The sequence below is a fragment of the Nomascus leucogenys genome, chromosome 22a (assembly GCF_006542625.1).
Source record: "Nomascus leucogenys isolate Asia chromosome 22a, Asia_NLE_v1, whole genome shotgun sequence".
Taxonomy (NCBI): domain Eukaryota; kingdom Metazoa; phylum Chordata; class Mammalia; order Primates; family Hylobatidae; genus Nomascus; species Nomascus leucogenys.
In genome coordinates, this window is record NC_044402.1 from 61,473,876 (window position 1) to 61,497,817 (window position 23,942).

Here is a 23,942-nt window from a genome sequence, read left to right on the forward strand (position 1 = left end):
TATCAGAATTAGCTTTAAGCTTACTGGCAACAAAGGCAGGAAAATAAATGTTAGAAATGTTATTAAAAAGGAAGAGGCTTACCAGTTCTTTTGGTAAAGCATTTGTTTCTTTAAAAATAATTGTTTCCCTAATATTACATCAGAGATAGTAAGCAATATTAATAGACAATAATTATGTTTTCTTGGAAGGTTTTAGAGCAACAGAAGCTGTTTTTTTAAATAGTTGCTTCTTTTAAACAACTTTTTCTAGAAATTGAGTACAACCGCATTAGGCCAAAAAAGTGACAATGCAGGAACAGGCTAAAGTGGTCCCAGCACAAATCTTCCAGAACCTGAACTTGACTGCCTGTGATGTGATGTTGAGAACAATGTCAGGGTAGGTACAGACACAAAGAGAACTGGACAACCAAGGTCCCTGTAGTATCAGAGTACAAGCTGATCCCAGTACATACACCAGTTATATACATAAAATTAAACAATGAGCAACTACACTTCTGTGTAAAGACAAAGGACTAAAGTACTTATTGTGTGGGGAGTATGACCTGCAAGTCTGGGATCTATTTCACCTGTCAATCATTGGGGAAGGCATGATGAAAGATGTAAAATTTCAATCATTAAATGAAACACCCTAGCCAGTTAGGAAAGAGACAAGGCAGGTAAAAAATTTTAACATTCACCTGAACTGGAATAAGCAGGGTGGAAAATGAATGAATGAATACAAATTACCGTAAAATAAAAATTAACAAAGTGTATGAAAGTCATACAAATGCGCAAAAATAAATGATGCAGTACAAAAATAATCAGCGAGCCTACCCTATTCATGATTGTCTTTGAACTGCACCATAGGAAGTGCTCCTTAAAATTTTTGCTTTGCAAACATTTATTCCTTGATTTAACCCACCACCATTATAACTGCCATCCCTCACTGGTTCTCCAAAAATTAGGTAAATAATTATATCTGTATTTATTAACCTTTCTTAAATGTATGTATAGCTCATATTTATGTCAATGTTTAATATTAGAACTGTTTTGGGTTTTTGCTTGGAAGTTTCATGATGTTTTTCTGATCAGAAATATGCCACAGTAACTTAACTCTTGTTTATATCAATTAACCTATGGTAAACTCGGCTTCATTATACTTTGTTTCACTTGATGTCGCAGTTTTCAAGAACCTATGGATGTTTATGTGAGGACTCACTGTAAATAATTGGGAATATTTAGAATGAAATAAAAATATGCATTCTTTCCACTTATATGTATAATTTTTTTCAAACAGCTACTAGGTTATTAGGACTTAAACACTTATTAAGATGTTTGGACCTACTTAACGAACTGTTAGATATTTCCAGGAGTATTAAAAGAAAGTTACTGAGCCCATAAGGGCCCCAGGAACCAACTGTCCTATGGCAATGGCAGAGTAGAGTAGTAAAAAAACACAGGACTGGGACCTGGAGAGCCGTAGTCCAGTTTTAGCTCATCATCAACTCCTAAAAACTTCTTCAAATTAACTGACCATAGGCAAACCAAACACATGATGGGAGAGATGTGTCCAGGTGCCCCCAGGTTCAAGGCATTGCAAGTCTGCTCACTCTATATAAAGACTTTTGTCCTCCCCTCTTAGTCTGAGTACCCCTGACCATCCTGAAGAGGCCCAAGTCCTTGAGACATCCGTAGCTTTCCCAGTTAATGCCAACTACTGTGCTACGTGCCAAGAGGAAAAATGAAGTCCTGTCTTCACTGAAGCTTGCAAGGCCAATGCTAATGTGGTTTACCCACCTGATCACATAAGCAGAGGTAATTTATGTAAAGATTCCACATCAGACTCCACAAAGATAACAGTAAGAATCAAACATTCAAATGGCCATTCCATGTTCTTTCAAATTTTGTGGAATATTAAACAGGTATGTCTTCTATGCAAAACAATTCCATCTCCAAGAAGTTGTACTGGTTTCTAAATATTGGTTAACTAAATGTGTTAAATGCTCTAAAGAAACTATTTGGGAATCCTTTCAGAAACGAATGAAGCCTTCCCATGAGGAAAGCTTGCAGGTTTCAAATAATTTGCTTTAAATGTAGTGCACTTATGCATATATGAGGTTTCCTCAACAATTCACTGTTTCAAGTGCCTTTTCCACAAGGTCTTGGACACCAGGTATGCCCAATCTTCTCCAAGGAAGAATTTGTTCTTTGATTGTTTCTTTCTGATATGTGAGAACAGGCCATTACTTGAGCATGCATGAGGAAGAAATCATAGTTTCTTGTTATGGTAACAAAATTACTAACAACGAAGAATAGAAAACTCTCTCTTTTTCATTTAATTTCACAAAGTGACATAATAAGAATCAGTTAATTTCAAGATCAAAGTGGCATTTTATTCAGTAAACAATCAGTATCCACAATGCTATAATAGTAACAGAAGCTGATTAAGTCTACAAACAAAACAAAAAAACTTGAACATTGACAAAAACAGGTAGATATTAACAGAAAATATATAATAATGAACATTGTAAAAAATGTATTCTAAAATAATACTTTCCATTAAAATAGTACAGTAGAGGGTGAGAGGGACACTCTGGTTTAATAACATATTTTATCTTAAAGCATTAAGACTTTTTAAAAAGACACAAAATGGGAAAAAAGGAGAGGGGTAGGAATCAGAGGCTAGAAAGGAGAACCATCTAGGCAGCTGCAGACTAAGAATGAATGGAAGGGAGGGTAACAAGGGGATTAAACTCCAGACATCCTGAGGAGCAAGAGGAGGACAGTGTCAGTCTGGGTGTTTAAATGGCTACTGTATTTAAGAATCTTTTGTGTCGGGGGGCAAAGCGGGGATGGGGTCTTGCTCTGTCACCCAGGCTGGAATTCAGTGGCACAATCACGGCTCACTGCAGCCTCAACCTTCTGGGCTCAAGTGATCCTTCCTCCTCAACCTTCCAAGTAACTGGGACTACAGGCTTGGGCCACCAGGCCCAGCTAACTTTTTTTTGTTTTTGCAGAGATGGGTTATCATCATGTTGCCCAGGCTGGTCTTGAACTCCTGGGCTCAAGGATTCCTCCCACCTCAGCCTCCCAAAAGGCTGGGATTACAGGTGTGAGCCACCATGCCCAGCACAAGAATTATTACATTATAAATATCTGACACTTGATACAGCAAAAGTGAATTGTACATGCATGAAATTCACAAGAGAATACCACTGTTTTCTCTGCAACTGATACCATAAACCTAGAGTGTATTGAGGGCTTCCTGTCTTCTTCTCCTCCTGAGAGTTTAAGGGCAGAATTTTTAATTAGCAAGTCTAATGGCATAAAGATAAAACATCAGTATGCATTTCAGAAAAACACCAACTTGCTGGCTGAACAGGTGTCAGCTAGTTGTCTTCTGCCTGAAGAGGATGGAAAGGAGAGGGAAAAGCTGTCTGCAAATATTCTTATAAACCTCTGGAAAGAGAACTTTTGCAAAACAGACATGTCAGACTGTGCCCAACTGCTTACTGCGGTTCTCAAAGAGCAAGTCTCTGTTTTGTCTTAGAACTTACGCAGGACAGGTACAAACAAGGAAAATCACTTATGATGCTAGGGAACACTGGTCTACCAGGTTAGGGCAGACAAGTCAGACTTTTTTTTTTAAGTGGTTAAGCATGAGCTACTGCATCAACCTGATTTAACCTACTGCATGTCCTGGAAAAGTGAAAAAAGTCTGCAAAGATAATTCAACTAGTTCATCCGTGGGAATGTATAACAGAACATTTATTCACCAGCATACATTGTCTTCAATGGATTCTATTTCTTGCCATGACTAGGTTCTCCACAACCTCTAAGCCAGCAACATGGAACGTGCCCATATCATTCCTTTCCTCTCCCAGCTCCACTCCCACTCTCCAAATACACCATTCTCATTCCCTATTCTTGGATCCACAGTTCACAAATACTGTCAGACATAGCTGTTCTTTAGGGGCACATACTTCTCGTTTTTAATGGAGTTGTTGTTGGCTCTCCAGCGTGGTTTAAAATTACTGAGGGGTTGTTTCTACCAGTATTTACTGACCACCTACATGACACATAGTACTTGGCTTAAATTAACTACTTTGCCATATATCAGTTTAAAGAGCCCTTCCAAACAATTTAGGGTTTTTACTAGTAACAAGTAGCAGCACCCTTTTAAACCAATAAAATTTAGGGACAATTAGATGCAAAAACATAGGAGGCTGGCTATAATCTTTCTTGAAGGTCACATTAAAGAAGGAGTAAATGGCTTTCTGAGTAGACAAATAGGAGCTTTAAAAGGGAAGGAGGCTAGAGCTGATGATATAAACCCCCTTTCACCCTGATCCACCCAAACTTCACAAAAAAACTTACTTGCCAATATTTTCAGGTAGAGACTGCAGTGAGATGTCATTTACAGAAAGACATGTTAAATTCTGTAATTCAGGAAAGCTTTCTGGCAACCTAAAATGAAACAAAGAAACAAACAAAATGCTGTAAATTAAAAAAGAAAAGTTCATGTATAGTGTATACCAAGCATAAATATAATGATTTATTCTATGTGCTAACTGAAATAACCTCCTAAAAACGACATTATATATGGCATGTTTGCCTGGTCTTCCTATAGATAAGATGCTTGTAAGGAAAAAACAAAGACTTCATATACATAAAAGGTGTACAGGGGCATGATAAACACATTGTTATGGTGATCTAGAAATAATTAAAGTAGAAAGATATGCAAGCTCTAAGAATAAAGGCAAAAAAATGTTGAGACTACTGAATACTCTATGAAAGAAAATGATGAATTATTGCTGCAGCTAAAAGTGCCTAAGAGTAAAAATACTTTATTGATTAGCAGAAACTAAAGAGAAAATTTCATCAGCCCATGAGATTATAATAAAACACAGGACAGCTACTGCATAATTTTTCTTCCTGTAGTTTATAATACCCAGGGGAAAGCTACGGAATACTTATTGATCCGCTGACAGACAATTGTTACTTTCCTTTTTTTTTGAGACGGAGTCTCACTCTGTCACCCAGGCTGGAGGGCAGTGCCACAATCTCGGCTCACTGCAACCTCTGCCTCCCGGGTTCAAGCGAGTCTCCTGCCTTAGCTTCCTGAGTAGCTGGGACTACAGGCACGTGCCACCACGCCCGCCTAATTTTTGTATTTTTAAGTAGAGACAGAGTTTCACCATGTTGGTCAGGCTGGTCTCGAACTCCTGACCTAGTAGTGATCCACCCGCCTTGGCCTTCCAAAGTGCTGGGATTACAGGTGTGAACCACTGTGACAACTGCTGCTTTCTTAACATTTTTCTTTTAGTTCTATTTAAGTTGCCAACCACCTGAAATAATTTTATGTTTTACTATGTTCTACACAAAGGGATATTTTTTATATGTCCCTTAAACTCTACAGAATAACAAGGCTTTAAAATAAAATCATTATTTAAAATTTACAAAGAAAGTTTAGTTTCAATATTTCTATGGTTTCCATATTTAGGGAGGGAAGGAAAACCTAACTAAAGGCAAAGGATCTCATTGCATCTAAAATGCTGAAGGTTATTAAACATAAATCTGCTAATAAAGACAACAGAACATTTAAGTATCACTTTTTTTCAGTGGGGGAGAGATTTCTGGCTTTAGTGATGGTCTCTAGATTAGAATCTTCCATTTTTATCTTTCTAGGTTCCTTTAAAAAAAGGCCTACATAACATTATGTTTGATATTTAATATAGGTTAATTCCAAACTTCAAAACCAAATCCAGACCCACAAGATTAGGGTATTAACTGGAATATTTATAATCACTGGAATTTGTTCTGAGGAACAGGTAACAGAGGTAAGATTTTTACTTATAATTCAAAAGATGCAACTTATCTGTTCTGCCTGAGTTTTTAACCAGAAAGTATATATCATTTTATAATTTAAAAACTAGCTAAGATGTTCTTAAACATAAGAAAAATATAGTTTTAAATAACTGATTTAAATAGGTGCTTTTTTACTGGCTGTTAACCTAAGAGCTAAACTAGATGTGATGATGAAGTACAGACCCAAGGTTAGGAGAAATGAACTGCAGTCCGAGCTTCCCATTCATTAGCTGTATGATCTTGAAAGGTAATTTAACCTACATGTGCCTCAGTTTCTTTAGCCATAAAATAAGCAAGCCAAACTAAATCATTTTTAAGGTCCCTTCAACTCACAGATATCAACTTAATTCTTAAAAAACAGCACACCTGCCAAATTAAAATGGCTTTACTTTAAGAACCTGCCAAATAGAAAGCCAGAATTAAAACAAACAAAACAGTAAAGCCTCACACAAGCTAGGTGTGTTCCAGTTGAGAGAGCACTGAAATAATAGTAAAGTCAAATGTCAGCAGACATTAGAAAAGGAAAATCAAAGAAATAGAAAAAAGGAATATGCAACTGAATGGTTAAAAAAACCCAACAGCAACATAATGAGTATTTCCCAGCTTGCCAAATCCTGTAGGCTGCCTTAAGCTTAGCCCAGTTCAACAAACATTTATTGAGCACTTACTCCACTCCAGGAATGACAGTAGCGTTGAAGACACAATAATAAATAATAGAGGAATTCAAGTAACTTCCTTAGGTTAGTCAAGAAGTCTCGGTCAGAGAAATAACTTAAGGGTAAATTTCAAGTGTTATGAAAAAAGTACACAGAGAGCATTACGGGAGCCCAGAGGAGGGGCCTGTAGGTAGTAATTGGGAAAGCCTTCCGGAAAACATGTGATGCTCAAACTGCATCTTAAGGAAGGTGAAAAGGTTGGAACCGTCAAGAAGACAGAGGCATGAAATGAGCTAACTAGAAGCACTTTATATTACAGCAGAGACTGACATCCAGCACAGGCAACTGAGGTCAATGAAGATGGAGAGACACACCAAGGTCAGATGGAGGAACAAGAAGAGGCTCACATAGCACATGGAGGAGCTCTGACTTTATCTTATAGAGATGGGAGCTATAGAAAGGTTTTAAGAAAAGAGACAGTTGAATGGAAGATGGTGGGGAAAGAGGATAAGATTGGAGGGACAGTGATAAGTAAGAAAGCTAATAGGGTATAGCTTACTAGATTACTATTTTTCAGTAATAAATGTTACATGTAACTTAATCACTACAATTCAAAGAAGGACAAACAGAAATAGTTTTAAAAAGAAAACATTTATTTATTGGCAATAAGAAGGTATTGGAAAAAAAAAAAAAAACTAGTGCATTCTCCAGCACTCCATACCCAAGAAGTCCCAAGCAATTTTGAAGTGGGTGAGATGACTCAGAAATTTTAGTTTAATCTTACTTTTCCTAGATCAAAAGAAAAAGGACAGAAAAGAAGGGAAGAGTGCATTTCTTCTGAGATTCCTCTCAGATTCTTGAGAAATCTTATAAATGGACCCACCTGGCCCAAAGAGACATCTAAAACAGATGCCCAAGGGCTATCTCTGCATTGCACATTGGCACAATTCAGTTATCCTAGTAACAAGATGCCTGAAAGCCCATGGTGAGTGGACTCACGACTAAGCCAGAAGCCATAAGGAACAGCTCACAGCAATGCCACTCAGCCATGCCTCGGCAACAGACTGTATCATACCAGGAAGGGTAAAGCTGGAATAAGTAGTAAAACTGACACGGTGGCTTTATTTGCAGGGGGAAAAAAAAAAGAAATCCTCACAGCTATTGCTAAGGAAATAGTGATGTTGATAGGGGTTTTTTGTTTTTTTGTTTGTTTGTTTTTTAATGCAGAGCTAGAGGAAAGTTGAGACAAAAAGATAGCATGGCCGGGCAAGGTGGCTCCGGCCTGTAATCCCAGCACTTTGGAAGGCTGAGGTGGGTGGATCACGAGGTCAGGAGATCGAGATCATCCTGGCCAATATGGTGAAACCCTGTCTCTACTAAAAATACAAAAATTAGCCAGGCATGGTGGCAGGTGCCTGTAGTCCCAGCTAGTCAGGAGGCTGAGGCAGGAGAATCACTTGAACCTGGGAGGTGGCGGTTGCACTACAACTCTTCACATTGCTTCAGAAATGCACTCCTCATCCTGTTTTGTACACTTTGCTGTGCTGCACCTTATCCCTACAACATCCTTTGAGGTTTCTATCAAAAGAATAGTATGCCTTTCATTGTACAGGGCTATTTATAAAGAAATATCTGTGAAAGTCAACCATCCTTGATAAAGACAGTGATCCATCTAGGTACCTCCAAGATGGTTAACCTGACTGTGTTCTTCACTTGGCTCTCAAAAAAGATATCCTTACTACTATAGATAGAAAAGTAAGCGGAAAGCTTACCTAGTCAGTGGGTTTCCGCTGAAGTCAGCTACCTGCAGTGCTTTACAGAATGAAATGCTTTCTGGAATTTCAGGAATCTCTGTAGGAGTAGAGAAAATGTCTATAATTTGCCATCATTATTAACAGTTTTCATCATTCTCAAGATGGATCACACTCACAAGAGAATATCTGGAAATTCCTACCTCCATTCAAACATGACCTAGACTTATAAAGTATTTTAATGAATTTATATTTGCTTTCCTAATACAAGATATATTCTCAACAGAAGCACATTAAAGAAAAATATTAAAAACATCAAATCTCTGACAAAATTATAGCTATAGGAGGAATAAGTTCTAGTGTTCTATGGCAGGGGTCCCCAATCCCTGAGCTACGAACCAGTACCTGTGAGGAACCGGGATGCACAGCAGGAGGTGAGCGGCGGGCAGGTGAGCGAAGCTTCATCCGTATTTATAGCCACTCCCCATCACTTGCATTACTGCCTGAGCTCCACCTCCTGTCAGATCAGTGCCCACATTAGATTCTCATAAGAGCATGAGCCGTATCGTCAACTGCCCATGCGAGGTATCTAGGTTGTGTGCTCCTTATGAGAACTTAATGCCTGATGATCTGTTTCCCATCACCCCCAGATGGGACTGTCCAGTTGCAGGAAAACAAGCTCAGGGCTCCCACTGAATCTACCGTATGGTGAGTTGTATAATTATTTCATTATATATTACAAAGTAATAATAATAGAAATAAAGTGCACAGTAAATGTAATGAGCTTGATTTGTCCCAGAACCATTCCCAACACTGGTCTGTGGAAAAACTGCTCATATGATTTGGTTGTGTCCCCACCCAAATCTCATCTTGAATTCCCATGTGTTGTGGGAGGGACCTGGTAGGAGGTAATTGAATCATGGGGGCAGGTCTTTCTCGTGCTGTTCTCATGATAGTAAGTTTCACGAGATCTGATGGTTATTATAAGGGGGAGTTTTCCTGCACAAGCTCTCTTTGCCTGCCGTCATCCACATAAGATGTGACTTGTTCCTCCTTGCATTCCACCGTGATTGTGAGGCCTCCCTAGCCACGTGGAACTGGAAGTCCATTAAACCTCTTTCTTTTGTAAATTGCCCAGTCTCGGGTATGTCTTTATCAGCAGCATGAAAACAGACTAATAGAGTAAACTGGCACCAGTAGAGTGGGGTGCTGCTGAAAAGATACCCAAAAATGTGGAAGCAACTTTGGAACCGGTTCACAGACAGAGGCTGGAGCAGTCTGGAGGGCTCAGAAGACAGGAAAACGTGGGAAAGTTTGGAACTTCCTAGAGATTTGTTGAATGGCTTTGACCAAAAGCCTGATAGCGATATGGACAATAAAGTCCAGGCCGAGGAGGGAGATGAGGAACTTGTTGGGAACTGGAGCAAAGGTGACTTGTTATGTTTTAGCAAAGAGACTGGCAGCATTTTGCCCCTGCCCTAGAGATTTGTGGAACTTTGAACTTGAGAGAGATGATTTAGGTATCTGGTGGAAGAAATTTCTAAGCAGCAAAACATTCAAGAGGTGACTTGGGTGTTGTTAAAGGCATTCAGTTTATAAGAGAAGCAGAGCATAAAATTTGGGAAATTTACAGGCTGACAATGTGATAGAAAAAAAACCATTTTCTGAGGAGAAATTCAAGCTGGCTGAAGAAACCTGCATAAGTAACGAGACGCTTAATGTTAATCCCCAAGACAATGACAAAAATGTCTCCGGTGCATGTCAAAGGTCTTCATGGCAGCCCCTCCTATCACAGGCCCAGAGGCCTAGAAGAAAATTGTTTCCTGGGCCCAGTCCAGGGTCCTCATGCTGTGTGCAGTCTAGGGACCTGGTGCCCTGCATCCCAGCCACTCCAGCTCTGACTAAAAGGGGCCAAAGTATAGCTTAGGCTGTTGCTTCAGAGGGTGGAAGCCTCAAACCTTGGCAGCTGCCACATAGTGTTGAGCCTGTGGGTGCACAGAAGTCAAGAATTGAGGTTTGGGAACCTCTGCCTAGATTTCAGAAGATGTATGGAAATGCCTGGATGCCCAGGCAGAAGTTTGCTGCAGGGGCGGGGCCGTCATGGGAAACCTCTGCTAGGGCAGTGCAGAAGGGAAATGTGGGGTTGGAGCCCCCACACAGAGTCCCTACTGGGGCAGTGCCTAGTGGAGCTGCAAGAAGAGGGCCATCATTCTCCAGACCCCAGAACGGTAGATCCACCAACAGCTTGCACCGTGCACCTGGAAAAGCCACCAGACAGTCAAGGCCAGCCAGTAAAAGCAGCCAGGTAAGGGGCTATACCCTGCAAAGCCACAGGGGCAGAGCTGTCCAAGACCATGGGAACATACCTCTTGCATCAGCATGACCTGGATGTGAGACATGGAGTCAAAGGAGATCATTTTGGAGCTTTAAGATTTGACTGCCCTGCTGGATTTCGGACTTGTATGGGGCCTGTAGCTCCTTTGTTTTGGCCAATGTCTCCCATTTGGAATGGCTGTATTTATTCAATGCCTGTACTGCCATTGTATCTAGGAAATAACTAACTTGCTTTTGATTTTACAGGCTCATAGATGGAAGGCACTTGCCTTGTCTTGGATGAGATTTGGACTGTGGACTTTTCAGTTAATGCTGAAATGAGTTAAGAGTTTGGGGGACTGTTGGGAAGGCATGATTGGTTTTGAAATGTGAGGACATGAGATTTGGGAGGGGCCAGGGGCAGAATGATATGGTTTGGCTGTGTCCCCACCCAAATCTCATCTTGAATTCCCATGTGTTGTGGGAGGGACCCAGTAGGAGGTAACTGAATCATGGAGGCAGGTCTTTCTGAGCTGTTCTCATGATAGTGAGTAAGTCTCACAAGATCTGATAGTTATTATAAGGGAGAGTTTCCCTGCACAAGCTCTCTTTGCCTGCCACCATCCACATAACATGTGACTTGCTCCCCCTTGTCTTCCACCATGATTGTGAGGCCTCCCTAGTCAGATGGAACTGTGAGTCAAATTAAACCCCTTTCTGTCTTAAATTATCCCGTCTCGGATATGTCTTTATCAGCAGTGTGAAAATGGACTAATACAACTGTCTTCCACAAAACCGGTCCGTGGTGCCAAAAAAGTTGAGAACTGTTGTTGTATAGCACTGCAAGATGACTACAGTTAACAATAATATATAGTTTCAAATGGGTGAAAGGAGGATATCGAAAGTTCCTAACACAAAGAAATGATAAATGCTTTAGAGAAGTATGCTAATTACCTTGGTCTGATCACAATACATTATATGTATCAAAGCATCACTATGTACCCATACATATGTACAATTATTTAACAAATCGTTTAAATAATAAAATAACAAAAACCACCACTACCACCATCAAGTCCCATCACTCTATCAAAAGCACTGATGGCATTCTGTTGTAATTACCATTAGGCTTTCTTTTCCGTATATTTTCATGTGGTGGTATCAGTACCAGGTATTCTAAAGTAGTGTACTTTTAAATTATGATTTTTTTTTTCTGATTACAAACATAAATATTTGGAAAATATACAAAGAAGAAAATAAACACCACCAACACTCTCATCACCTAGAGGTAATCTTTTATTGTGATTTTTTTTTTTTACTTGTCACACACACGCATGTGTGCACACACATATACACACACAGAATATGTGTATAGATTATATTTCACAATACTAAGTTCATGATAATTTGCTTTTTGCACTTTACATTACTTTACAAGCTTTTTTCTCCTATCATTATTTTTCCAAGTAGTTTGCTGTTCTTAATGGCAGAAAAGCACATTGTATATATTTTCATACTTCATTTAATCAATCCTCCATTGCTGGGTATTTAGGTTGTTTCAAAGTTCCTGATGTTATATTTATGTGCATTCCTGATTATTTCCTTAGGCTATGTTCCCAGAAGTAGAATTACTGTGTCAAAAGCATTAACATCTCTACAGAGCTTGAAAAATATTGTTAAATTGCTCTTGCGAGCAGCAACTTATGCCTACTTATACTTTCATCAGCCTGTACAAGATGCCGTATTCAACATCTCTCCTCTTTTCTTTCTTTTACATTTTAAAAAATGCCAATTGTATTGCTAAAATAGCATGGCAACATTTTATTTTATATTCTTTTTATGACTAATGCAGCTGAATATTATCCCCCATATTTACTGGCCTTTAAATACTGTGATTTTTAAATGACCAAAGTTGCTATTTTAAATTCCTTTCTTGATACAAAACTTGAGATTATAGCTTTTAGGTCTTTAAAAGGTTAGTCTGTAGCATTTAACTTCAAAAATTCATTTATTTTGGATGTATTAACATTGAGAAGGGCTAAAATAGAAAGATTTCTCCTGGTTCTTGCTGTTTCTTCCACCAGTCTGACTCATGCAATCTGAGCCAAAACATACTTAATATTTCTAAATTGTGGGTGGTAGGGAAAAGGGAGAATTAAAGGAAAAAATGGATATCTTGCTCCAACAACCTCACAATAATCAGATGCTACGTGAAAGATTTTAGTTCAAATTTAAAAGTGTAAAACATTTGGATCTATGCTAACATTTTCCTCACACTATTTTCTGTCTTGCATGGTCAAATGAGGTAGTGAAAAACAAACATTATGATCCTAGTTTATATAAATATAATCACTTATTTATGAAGGTAATAGCATAAATATAATAGCTTATTTGTGAAAGTAGGACCATAGTGTTTGTTTTTCACTGATATATAATATATATATATATAGCTGTCGAATCTATAGTTGAATCTGGAATAGATTTTTAAAACTCACAAACATTTGTGGACCCTTAGTACAAATTCAGCTGTAGCCCTTTTATAAACATTATTTAATCTCCTCAAAATAAATTATTTTAACTTTCATTATACAAAATGGACACTAAGGCTCAGAGAGATGAAGTGACTCACATATCACTACAGGTCTATTTCACTGAGTACTGGCCCTCCCACGTTCAAGTCATCGCACTGCCATGCTTAAGAATAAACAAGCAAATTCATTACAGGATGAGCATCACTGTTCAGGCAAGCAAGGCCGTGCCATGCCATTGGCTTGCCATGGTCTGAAAAGTGCTGGTCAGCCTGAATACCCCATGATAGTCTCTCTTCTTGTCGCTATTTCTGGTTCTGAGGAGCAGTCTATAAGGCTGAGAAAAGAGATGCCTCATTATCTCAGCACAATAAAGGCCACTTATGACAAACCCACAATGAACATCATATGGAATGAAGAAAAGTTGAAAGCTTTTTTCCTAAGATCTGGACAAGACAAGAATATCTACTCTCATCACTTTTATTCAACATAGTACTGAGTGTCCTGCCCAGAGAGATTAGGCAAGAGAAAGGAATAAAGGGCATCCAAACTGGAAAAGCAGAAGCTAAATTGTCCTTGTTTGCAGATGACATAATTTTACATATAGAAAACTCTAAAGACTCCATAAAAAACCTGTGAGAACTAGCAAATAAACTCAATAAACTTACAGGATACAAAATCAACATAGAAAAATCAGTAGCATTTCCCGGCCGGGTGTGGTGGCTCGCGCCTGTGGTCCCAGCACTTTGGGAGGCCGAGGCGGGCAGATCATGGGGTCAGGAGATCAAGACCATCCTGGCTAGTGCAGTGAAACCCTGTCTCCACTAAAAAAAAAAAAAAAATTAGCCGGGTGTGGTGGTGGATACCTGTGGTCCCAGCTACTCGGGAGGCTGAGGCAGGAGAATGGCGTGAACCCAGGAGGCAGAGCTTGTAGTGAGCGCAGATTGCACCACTGCACTCCAGCCTGGGTGACAGAGTGAGACTCCGTCTCAATTTAAAAAAAAAAAGAAAAAAAGAAAAATCAGTAGCATTTCTATACACCAATAGTGAACTACCTAAAAGAGAAATTTTTAAAAATCAATCCCATTTATAATAGCTACAAAAAAAATGCCTAAGAATAAATTTAACCAAATAGGTAAAAAATCTCTACATTGAGAACTATAAAACACTGATGAAAAAAATTGAAGAGGACACAAATAAATGCAAAGATATACTGTGTTTATGGGTTAGAAGAATTAACATTGTGGCCAGGCATGGTGGCTTACACCTGCAATCCCAGCACTTTGGGAAGTCGAAGCAGGCAGATCACTTGAGGTCAGGATTTTGAGACCAGATTGGCCAACATGGTGACGCTCCATTTCTACTAAAAATACAAAAATTAGCCAGGCGCAGTGGCGCATGCCTGTAATCCTACCTACTCTGGAGGCTGGTACAAGAGAATTGCTTGAACATGGGAGGCTGAGGTTGCAGTGATCCAAGAACGCACCACTGAACTCCAACTCCAGCTTGAATGACAGAGCAAGCCTCTGTCTCCAAAAAAAAAAGAAAATTCTTAAAAGTGTCCATACTACCCAAAGCAATCTACAGATTCAATGCAATTTCTGTCAAAATACCACTGATATTCTTCATAGAAACAGAAAAAACAATTCTCTAATTCTTACAGAACCACAAAAGACCCCAAAAAGCCAAAGTAATGCTAAAGAAAAAGAACAAAACTGGAAGCAACATATTACCTGATTTAAAAAGGATACAAAGAAAAGGAAATTCTTATACACTGTTGGTGAGAATGTAAATTACTATACTACAAAGCAATAGTAACCAAAACAGTATGGTACTAGCATAGAAACTGATACATAGACCAGTGAAATAGAATAGAGAACCCAGAAATAAATCCACTCACTACAAATTAGGTTCAGTGTATACTGCTTGGTTGATAGTTGAACCAAAATCTCACAAATCACCACTGAAGAATTTATGTAACCAAATACCACCTGTTCCCCAAAAACCTATGGAAAAAAAAAATTTTTTTTAAAGAGAAATAAATCCACTCATTTACAGCCAACTGATTTTCAACAAAGGTGCCAAAAACACACATTGGGTGTGCTGGAAAAACCGGATATCCACATGCAGAAGAATGAAACGAGATCCCTATCTCTCACCATATATAAAAATTGACTCAAAATGGGTTAAAGCCTTAAATGTAAGACCTGAAACTATACAACTACCAAAGGAAAACAGGAGAAATGCTTCATGGCATTGGTCTGGGCAAGGATTTCTTTGGACAAGACCTCAAAAGCACAGGCAACAAAAGCAAAAAACAGGCCAGGTGCGGTAGCTCATACCTGTAATCCCAGCACTTTGGGAAGCCAAGGCGGGCAGATCACCTGAGGTCAGGAGTTCGAGACCAGCCTGGCTAACATGGCGAAACCCCGTCTCCACTAAAAATACAAAAATTAGCTGGGCATGGTGGCACTTGTCTATAATCCCAGCTACTCAGGAGGTTGAGGCAGGAAAATCGCTTGAACCTGGGAGGCAGAGGTTGCAGTGAGCCAAGATCACGACACTGCACCCAAGCCTGGGCAACAAGAGCAAAACTCCATCTCAAAAAACAAAACAAAACAAACAGACAGATGGGATTTTATCAAACTAAAAAGCTTCTTCACAGCAAAGGAAAGACTCAACAGAATAAAGAGACAACCTACAAAATGACAGAAAATATTTGCAAACTACGCATCTGACAAGGGATTGTTAATATCCAGAATACAGAAAAAACTCAACAGCAAAAAAGAAAAATTTGATTTTTAAAAATGAACATAAGGTCTGGTCTGAATGACATTTCTCAAAAGAAGACATACAAATGGCTAACAAGTACATGAAAAAAATGCCCAGCATTACCAATCACAAGGGAAATGCAAATCAAAACCACAATGAGATATCATCTCACCCCAGTTATTATAGCTATTATCAAAAAGACAAAAAATAACAAATACTGGCAAGGATGCAGAGAAAAGGGACCTCTTACACACCATGGATGGGAATGTAAATGAGTACAGCCGTTATGAAAAACTATGGCGGTTCCTCAAAAAATTCAAAATGGAACGAGCATATGGTCCAGCAATCCCACTACCAGATACATATCTAAAGGATATGAAATCAGCATATCAAAGATATATCTGCACTCCCATGTTTATCACAGCATTATTCACAAGAGTCAAGAGATGGTATCAACCTAAGTGTCCCTCAACAGATGAATGGATAAAGAAAATGTGTATATTTTACACAATGTACTATTCAGCCATAAAAAAGAATGAAATCATGTCATTTGAGACAACATAGATGAGCCTGGAGGACATTATTTAAGTGAAATAAGTCAGACTCAGAAAGACAAATATCACATCATCTCACTCATATGTGTAATCTAAAGAAGTTGACCTCATAGAAGCAGCAAGTTGAATAGTGATTAAGAGAGCCTAGGAAGGGTAGTGGGGTGGAGGGGATGGGAAAAAGGGTAATAGGTATAAAGTTACAGTAAGATAAGAGGAATAAGTTCTAGTGTTCCATTCCACAGTATGCATGGTAACTAGAATAAACAATAATCTATTAAATTCAAAATAACTAAAAGAGAAGATTTTGAACAATCTCACCACAAAGAAATTATAAATGTTGAGGTCACAAACATGCTAACTACCCTGATTTGATCACTATGCACTGTATAAATGTATCAAAACACCACACTGCACTTCATAAATACATACAATTATGTGTCCATTAAAGATAAAACTAAAAAAGATACCTCCTAATAAATTACAGCACTGAGATAGAAAAATTTGAAAAGAGGTGTCTCACAAGTACTGAGGAAGAGGATGAAGCCACACATTGAAATATAAATTTTACAGTGGCTTACTACTCTATCAACGAAAAACAAAACTCAAAGAAGCACAGGGTAAAGAAGAAAGGTATGTCTGTTAGGTAGAAGACTTTAATATTACTCGGAGTAACAGAAGCATCACTGAGACCTGAGAAGATGGGCCAACCGAGAAATCACATGAATGGTGGCAGTAAGAAATTCAGGTCGAGCTGGTCTGGAATTCAGCGATCAGAGGATAACAAAAACAATTGCCAGAGAACACGGCTGGACTAAGTCCAGACATAGCTGACCTAGAGGTCTGGTTTACAGGAAGGTGCATTCTCTCTCCAGGCTAAATTGCTTGTATGCACAAAGTAGCAGACAGTAAACAGAATGCAAGTCTCCTGACTCCCAACACCACTTCTTTCCATCCCATGCATGTTCCTAGCTTGACCCTTTGAATGTATTTGCCTGTAAAATAAAAACTTTAGATAAGAAAGGCAATAGTGTGGATTAAACAGTCTTGATTGCTGGTTTGCTTTAAGCAAGTTGCTTACCCTGAAATACTCAGCTAACATGTCAAATCCTCAGGGGCACTTTCCTTGAACTCCAAGATTGGATTGGGTTCTCCAGCTCTCAAGTTCCTTGGGCTTCACCTTTGTAAGATGTTACAGTTTTAATTAACTAATTGTTTGATGATGGTAAATCTCCCTTACTAAACTCCAAGGTCCCTGGGAAGACAGACCATAGTGGCCTTGTCAGTTGCAGTTTCTCCAGAGCCCACACAGTATTAAGCATACTGTACGCAGTCCATAGGTCCTGAAGGAATGGATGAGAAACTATATGCAACAAAGACTGTATGAGAACATTGTTCTTTCATGTGGTATATAGTATCTCTATTCTACCACTAAGAAAACCGCTTACTGCCAGATCTCTTACAAGAGACACTATACAGCTTGCAGGTTATTCCCAGCTGAAATCACTTTTAACTGATTCCCAAATGCTCTGCTGGGGACAAATGTGAGGTTTAAAACTAAATGTATGAAGAAAAAAAAATCTTCTTCTCAATGAGGTCTATCTAGCCTGACCACAATACCCCATTAAAAATTGTGATTTGAATATTTCCCCCAGACCCCACCATCCCCCTCTTTGACACTCACATCCAATTTCCAAATCCTTTTGGTATTTTCTAATTATTTTTCCTGTCCATCTTTTTCTGTCCACTCCTATTATTATCAACGTAGTTCAGGCCCCAATCTACCAGATGATGACAATAGCCTCTTAAATGGTCTCTCTCTGTATTCAATTTGTCCTCCATCAAATCCGAACAGCCATAAGAGCAATATCTGCACCAGTTTTCTGCACTTAGTAGGTTTGCGCCCCTGGGTAAACTACTTATCTGTGCCTCAATTTCCTTACCTGTGAAATAGATCATTGACAAGTATTTTTAAATAATGCTAGTATATCATAATGTAAGTGTTGCAGGAGTTGAGAAGGGAGGAAGCTAGACAAAGAAGGACCCTGTTATGCTTTGAATCAAATAAATAGGAGCAAAGGAGAAGCACAGGCATGAATGTGATATTTGATGCACAGTGATGAGAGGGTGATCCCTAGGGAATGATGGTACAGTCTGCCTGAACAACAGGGTATCAAAATGAGAGTATCTGGAGAGAAGGCTGGAAAGATCTCTTGATAGCAGATTACCATATGCCAGCTTGATCTGTTTATAATTAATCTGCTAGACAAGGAGTTCCCTCTCCTATAAAAAAGATGATACTCACACCTCCAACTTACAATCTAAGCAGGATAAAGGGGAGTAAAATAAATGGCACACTAGAACACTGCATGAGGGGATCAAGAGAGATGACCTCTGTTTTCCATTCAAGGCCAAATAATTTGAAGAGTAGCATCTTATTGGCTGGGCACGGTGGCTCACGTCTGTAATACCTGCACTTTGGGATGCCAAGGCAGGCAGACCACTTGAGGTTAGGAGTTCGAGACCAGCCTGGGCCAACATGGTGAAACCCCATCTCTACTAAAAATACAAAAATTAGCTGGGCGTCGTGGTGCATGCCTGTAATCCCAGCTACTTCTCGGGAAGCTGAGGCAGGAGAATTGCTTAAACGCGGGAGGCAGAGGTTGCCGTGAGCCAAGATCAGGCCACTGTACTCCAGACTAAGGGACAGAGTGAAACCCCGCCTCAAAAAAAAAAAAAGAGCAGCATTACCAATAGAAATAACATTTAGAGGGTTTTTGCTAGTTTTAACTATTTGAGAAGCAATAATGATTAAAGCCTAAATAAGCATCTATGTACCTTAAAGTACTAGAAATACTTATTATCATATAGTTAGCATACTAATAATACTTAGTACTATTAATGAGATTTTCATCTACTCATTAAGGAATGTAACCCAAAATTACTACGTGCCAACACTCAGTTCAAGCTTTTACACAAGGTGAAACAAAAAAAAAAAATTTTTTTTTTTTGGTAAGACAGGGTCTCGTTTTGTTGCCCAGGCTAGAATACAGTGGTGCAATCTTGTCTCATCGCAGCCTTGATCTCGAGGCTCCAATAATCCTCCCACCTCAGCCCCCAAGTAGCTGGGACTAACAGGTGCACGCCACCAGGCCCAGCTAATTTTAAAATGTTTTGTAGAGACAGGGTCTCACTATCTTGCCCTGGCTGGTCTCAAACTCCTGGGCTCAAGCAATCCTCCCGCCTAAGCCTCCTAAAGTGTTTGGGATTACAGGCATGTGCCACCACTCCTGGTTAAAAAAAATAATAATAAAAATTAAAAAAATTAATCATACTTTTCATTAATTCAAATTGGGCTTGTTCTACATACATCAAGAATAAAAGCATAAAATTTGATATTTATAAAATGTCTAAGAATGATTGTAAAATTAATCTTTTTCCTACAACTTTCTTCAGCTAACCTTTAACTCTGACCCCACTCTAAGCTATCATTATTTCTGAATTAGAATTGCTTTGAATTAGTGACATTTACAGTCGTACTTTAGAAATAAAAACATGAAATGTGTAGTTTAGCAATATAAACATTACTACAGTCCTGGATTCGGCCCAGGCATAGACCAATTTCTTTCTCCTGGTTCCAGCCTCACTGCACTCAGAGGGCCCTTTACCACCCTGATCATAAAACTGCAGCGGCAGAACTTTACTGAGCACCTACTAAGTGTGAGGCACAATTCTAAACACTTTGCACAAATGAACTCATTTCAACCTTCACAAAAACGTTAATGAGGTACTATTACTATCATCTCCATTCTCCGAATCAGCAAACTGAGGCACCAAATGGGTAAGGGCCTTGCCCAAGTTCACACAGCTGGTAAGTGGGAAGGCCAGGATTTGGCCCTATGCCATCTCAGTCCTGACCCACGATCTTGACCACGAAGATATCTTGCCTCTGAAAATAACAAATGAGGGTGAAGAGACGCGTGCCACCTGCCAAAGCCAAGGATAACGCTGTCTCTGAATCTTCAGCAGCTCAGTCTAAGGGAACCAGAGAGGAAGTGCATCATCTGATCTGACTTAGGGTAGATTTAAATTTTTTCTTTACCTAATTCTTCAGATTAAACTGGCCAAAGTAAGATTCATTTTTAAGATACATAATTTAAAAAATCAAAGTAACAAAAACTTTAAAAATCTAACCCTATTTAATTCTTTAGTATGAATAATCTTTATCAATTTTGGATTACAACTTAGTATTTCAGTACACAATATTAAAATGTTTCATAATTATTTCTTATTTAATGTAGCACTAACAAAAAGGCAACATAGTATCTTACATTTTCAGTTAAATCTTCCATGAATCCCCCAAAATAATGAGGCCTTCCACGGTGCCCAATACTCCTTGTTTGAAGCATTTTTATCAGCAGTGATTATCTATAAAATCTATTCAATAACTTTCCCACTAGCTGTATCCTCCACTAGGTCAGGAACCAGACCTATATTGTTCTCTACTGTACCCCACCATCGCCACAGTGTGGGGGCCTTGGCAGGCATTCGACAACACATACTGACTAACCCCACAGGGTCTGGAATCAAGACTGACTCCACAGACAGCATCTTCATTTAATACAGGCAAACTTCAACCACTTGGGGCTTCTGTTTCCTTGTGAAAGGGATCTGGAATCTCTGTCTCATCCACCTCACAAGTCTACTGAGAGGTAAAGTGAGAATGTACTTTATAACTTGGTAAAGTATGCAAATGTACAGGATTATATGAAGGGAGAGGAAGTCAACCTTCCCCAAGTGGCCCAGGATGGTTTTTACATGTGGGTCACTTTTCATACCAACTGGTAAGGCCTGGGGCATATGCTTTCTTGGTCTCCTCTCAACCTGGACACACTCAAACCAGAGGAAGGAAATATCAAGATCTCTGTCAATATAAAAGAACTGGGTCTTAGCCAGGCACAGTGGCTCATGCCTGTAATCCCAGCACTTTGGGAGGCTGAAGCAGATGAATCACAAGGTCAGGAGATTGAGACCATCCTGGCCAATGTGGTGAAACCCCATCTCTACTAAAAATACAAAAATTAGCTGGGCATGGTGGCACGTGCCTGTAGTCCCAGCTACTCAGGAGGCTGAGGCAAAAGAATCACGTGATCCTGGGAGGTAGCGGTTGCAGTGAGCTGAGATCATGCCACTGTACTCCAGCCTGGCGACAAAGCAAGACTCTGCCTCAAAAAAAAAAAAAGAAAGACTGAGTCATTAAGTAAGTTCTCTGTCATTAGTATCCAATATTAGATTTAAAAAACATGTAACTGCATAAGCAATCAAGAATTTGAAGACAGTACCCTCACTGCCACATCACTGATGTTAAAACAAATCAGAGACAAACAAAAAATAATGTGGCATAAACAAATAGTACCCTCACAAATAAAACTACTCCACGAACTGTCCCATCAAGAGGTCCAGAGGCAGAAGCAACCCTAACAGGAATCAGCAATTGCATGTAGATATCAAAGACTAACAACCTGCTGCACAGACATTCTTTACGTCACCTTGACACTTGCTCAAGATAAACAATTTCCCCATTTAAGTCTAATTACATTTGTGTTTTGAGTGTTTAAGGAGAAAATGTGTAAGACGTGACCTACAGGTAAGCCCACTTAGGGTCTCCTTCTCATGCTTCTCATGTAAACTATTAACATCTGTATTGATCACCTTCTATATTTACCAATATTAAAGTGCTATGGATAATGCAAAAGCAAGATTACATAGAACTTGATCTTCTTCCCATACAACACTGTACTCTATTATGAGAGGAGAGGAATTATTACAGCAGATTAATATTCTTCTTAGCACACTGAATTCTCAAAATGCTACAGCAACTTCTGCTAAGCAAATGTGCACTATGGCTCATCCTGGCCGATGCTGAGCTGGCGCCTGTGCTCCAGCCGGCTGCCATGGTATCAAGAGTGCACACGCAATTGCCATTCAGCCATATGGACACTTCACATTTTTTAAGCACAATATTTCTATTTCCAATGAAAATTTGGAATTGCTTTCCAACTATCGATTGCTCAAAGAAGGCTTTGTTAAAATTAATCACCTGACAGCTGGTGTCACTGCCACTTTAGACATAAGTGGTAAGTCCTAGGCACTGGGAGAAACAGCAGAGGACAGGCTCAGATCAGCAAAAGTGCAAAGGGGAATGAATTACTTCCCTCCAAGCCCTCTTTGACTACATAACTCTACACAAGAAGAGCTGCCATTTTTGAGGGCCTGTTACGTACCGGGTATCATGACTGGCATTTTGCATGCATTCTCTCTAATCTTTGCCACAAGTATTGAGATAGATAGCAGGAGTCCCATTAACAGACGCAGAAGCAGGCTTGGAAACATTAAATAAGTTGTCCAAGGTCATTCTGCTGACATGTGAAAGAACAGGGCTCTGAAATTCCAGCCATCTGCCTCGTGGCCGAGGAAGACTGCAAAGTAGCAGTTGAGGGTCTGAAGTCAGATCTGATCAGCTCCAGACACACTGCAGGAGTCAAAAATGCTGGAGGAATGCATACGGAGAGACAAAATGAGGAGTCAGAAACAAAGCCTGAGGTTCCAAGATACCATTTGGTACTCATTTTACACAGAGATGGGGGTGGATGAGCAGTGTGGGGAGAGAGGAAGCAAGTTTGCAGGGAAGTGAACCTGCTGTTATGAGGAGGGGAACAAGACACAGGCTTCTGTGGAGACCCAGGAGGCAGAGGGGAAAAGAACTGCGGAGTAGTCCCAGAAGTCAAAAGAGCAGAGAGTCACCCAGAGGGTGGATCATTGTGGCAACACAACAGGTAAGACAGACGTCAGGAATCCGTGGTCATCTTTGAGAGAACAAGGGCAGAGTGGTTTGAGGGAACGCCAAACTAGTAATACAAAGATTGAGAAGGCAGTGGATAAAGAGGAGGCAGACAGAGTGAGTATGCACAGTAGTTGTCAAATTCTAGTCGGAGACACAGTATTCACAGTTGGCAAAATGAAAGAAGTGGAGAGAAAGGTTTTCTGATAATAAAGCTGAATTTATTTACTTAAAAGGACTGTTTTTTAATCTGAGATTATATCCTGACTAGTGGGTTGAAATCTTTGTCTTTTACTAAATGACAGTGATATGTTTTTATTATCGAAATAAAGAGTTAGCAATCCTGTGTCATATCCCATTAAAAAAATTACACTGTTCTGTTAAATCTCCACATCTGAGAACATGGGGTAGAGTATACCTTCAAAGAGCCTGGCAATCAGAAGAGAAAAAGGGTGAATAGCTTGAGGAGAATACCAAGGTCAAGGGAAAGTTCATTCTGATGTTTTCGGGTTTGACTCATCTGGAAAATCTGAGGAGCTAGCAAAGAGGTAGACAAGACAAACAAAGTCCTTCTTCAGAAGGCAGCAAGGACAGCCACAGAGCTGAAGGGAGGGCTTGAACATGAAGACTTCAGAGACCTATCTACGTGGAGAGACGAAGAAGAGCCTGGGAGCGGAAGGTCT

The 23,942-nt window shown here is 39.5% G+C and overlaps 1 protein-coding gene across 5 annotated transcripts in view; it reads right to left on the reverse strand.

Annotated features, from left to right (window-relative positions):
- Positions 1-23,942, reverse strand: part of LRRC1 (leucine rich repeat containing 1) — a 128,394-nt gene that overhangs the window by 35,802 nt on the left and 68,650 nt on the right. For all 5 annotated transcript variants that reach the window (XR_004027916.1, XR_004027917.1, XM_030803374.1 and 2 more), the window contains exons 3-4: positions 8,276-8,354; positions 4,357-4,446 (exon numbers count right to left, since the gene is read on the reverse strand). Coding sequence is in view for 3 of the 5 variants with exons in the window: in XM_030803374.1 (XP_030659234.1) it covers positions 4,357-4,446; positions 8,276-8,354 (169 nt within the window). In the remaining 2 variants the exon portion in view is untranslated. The remainder of the gene's footprint in view (positions 1-4,356; positions 4,447-8,275; positions 8,355-23,942) is intronic.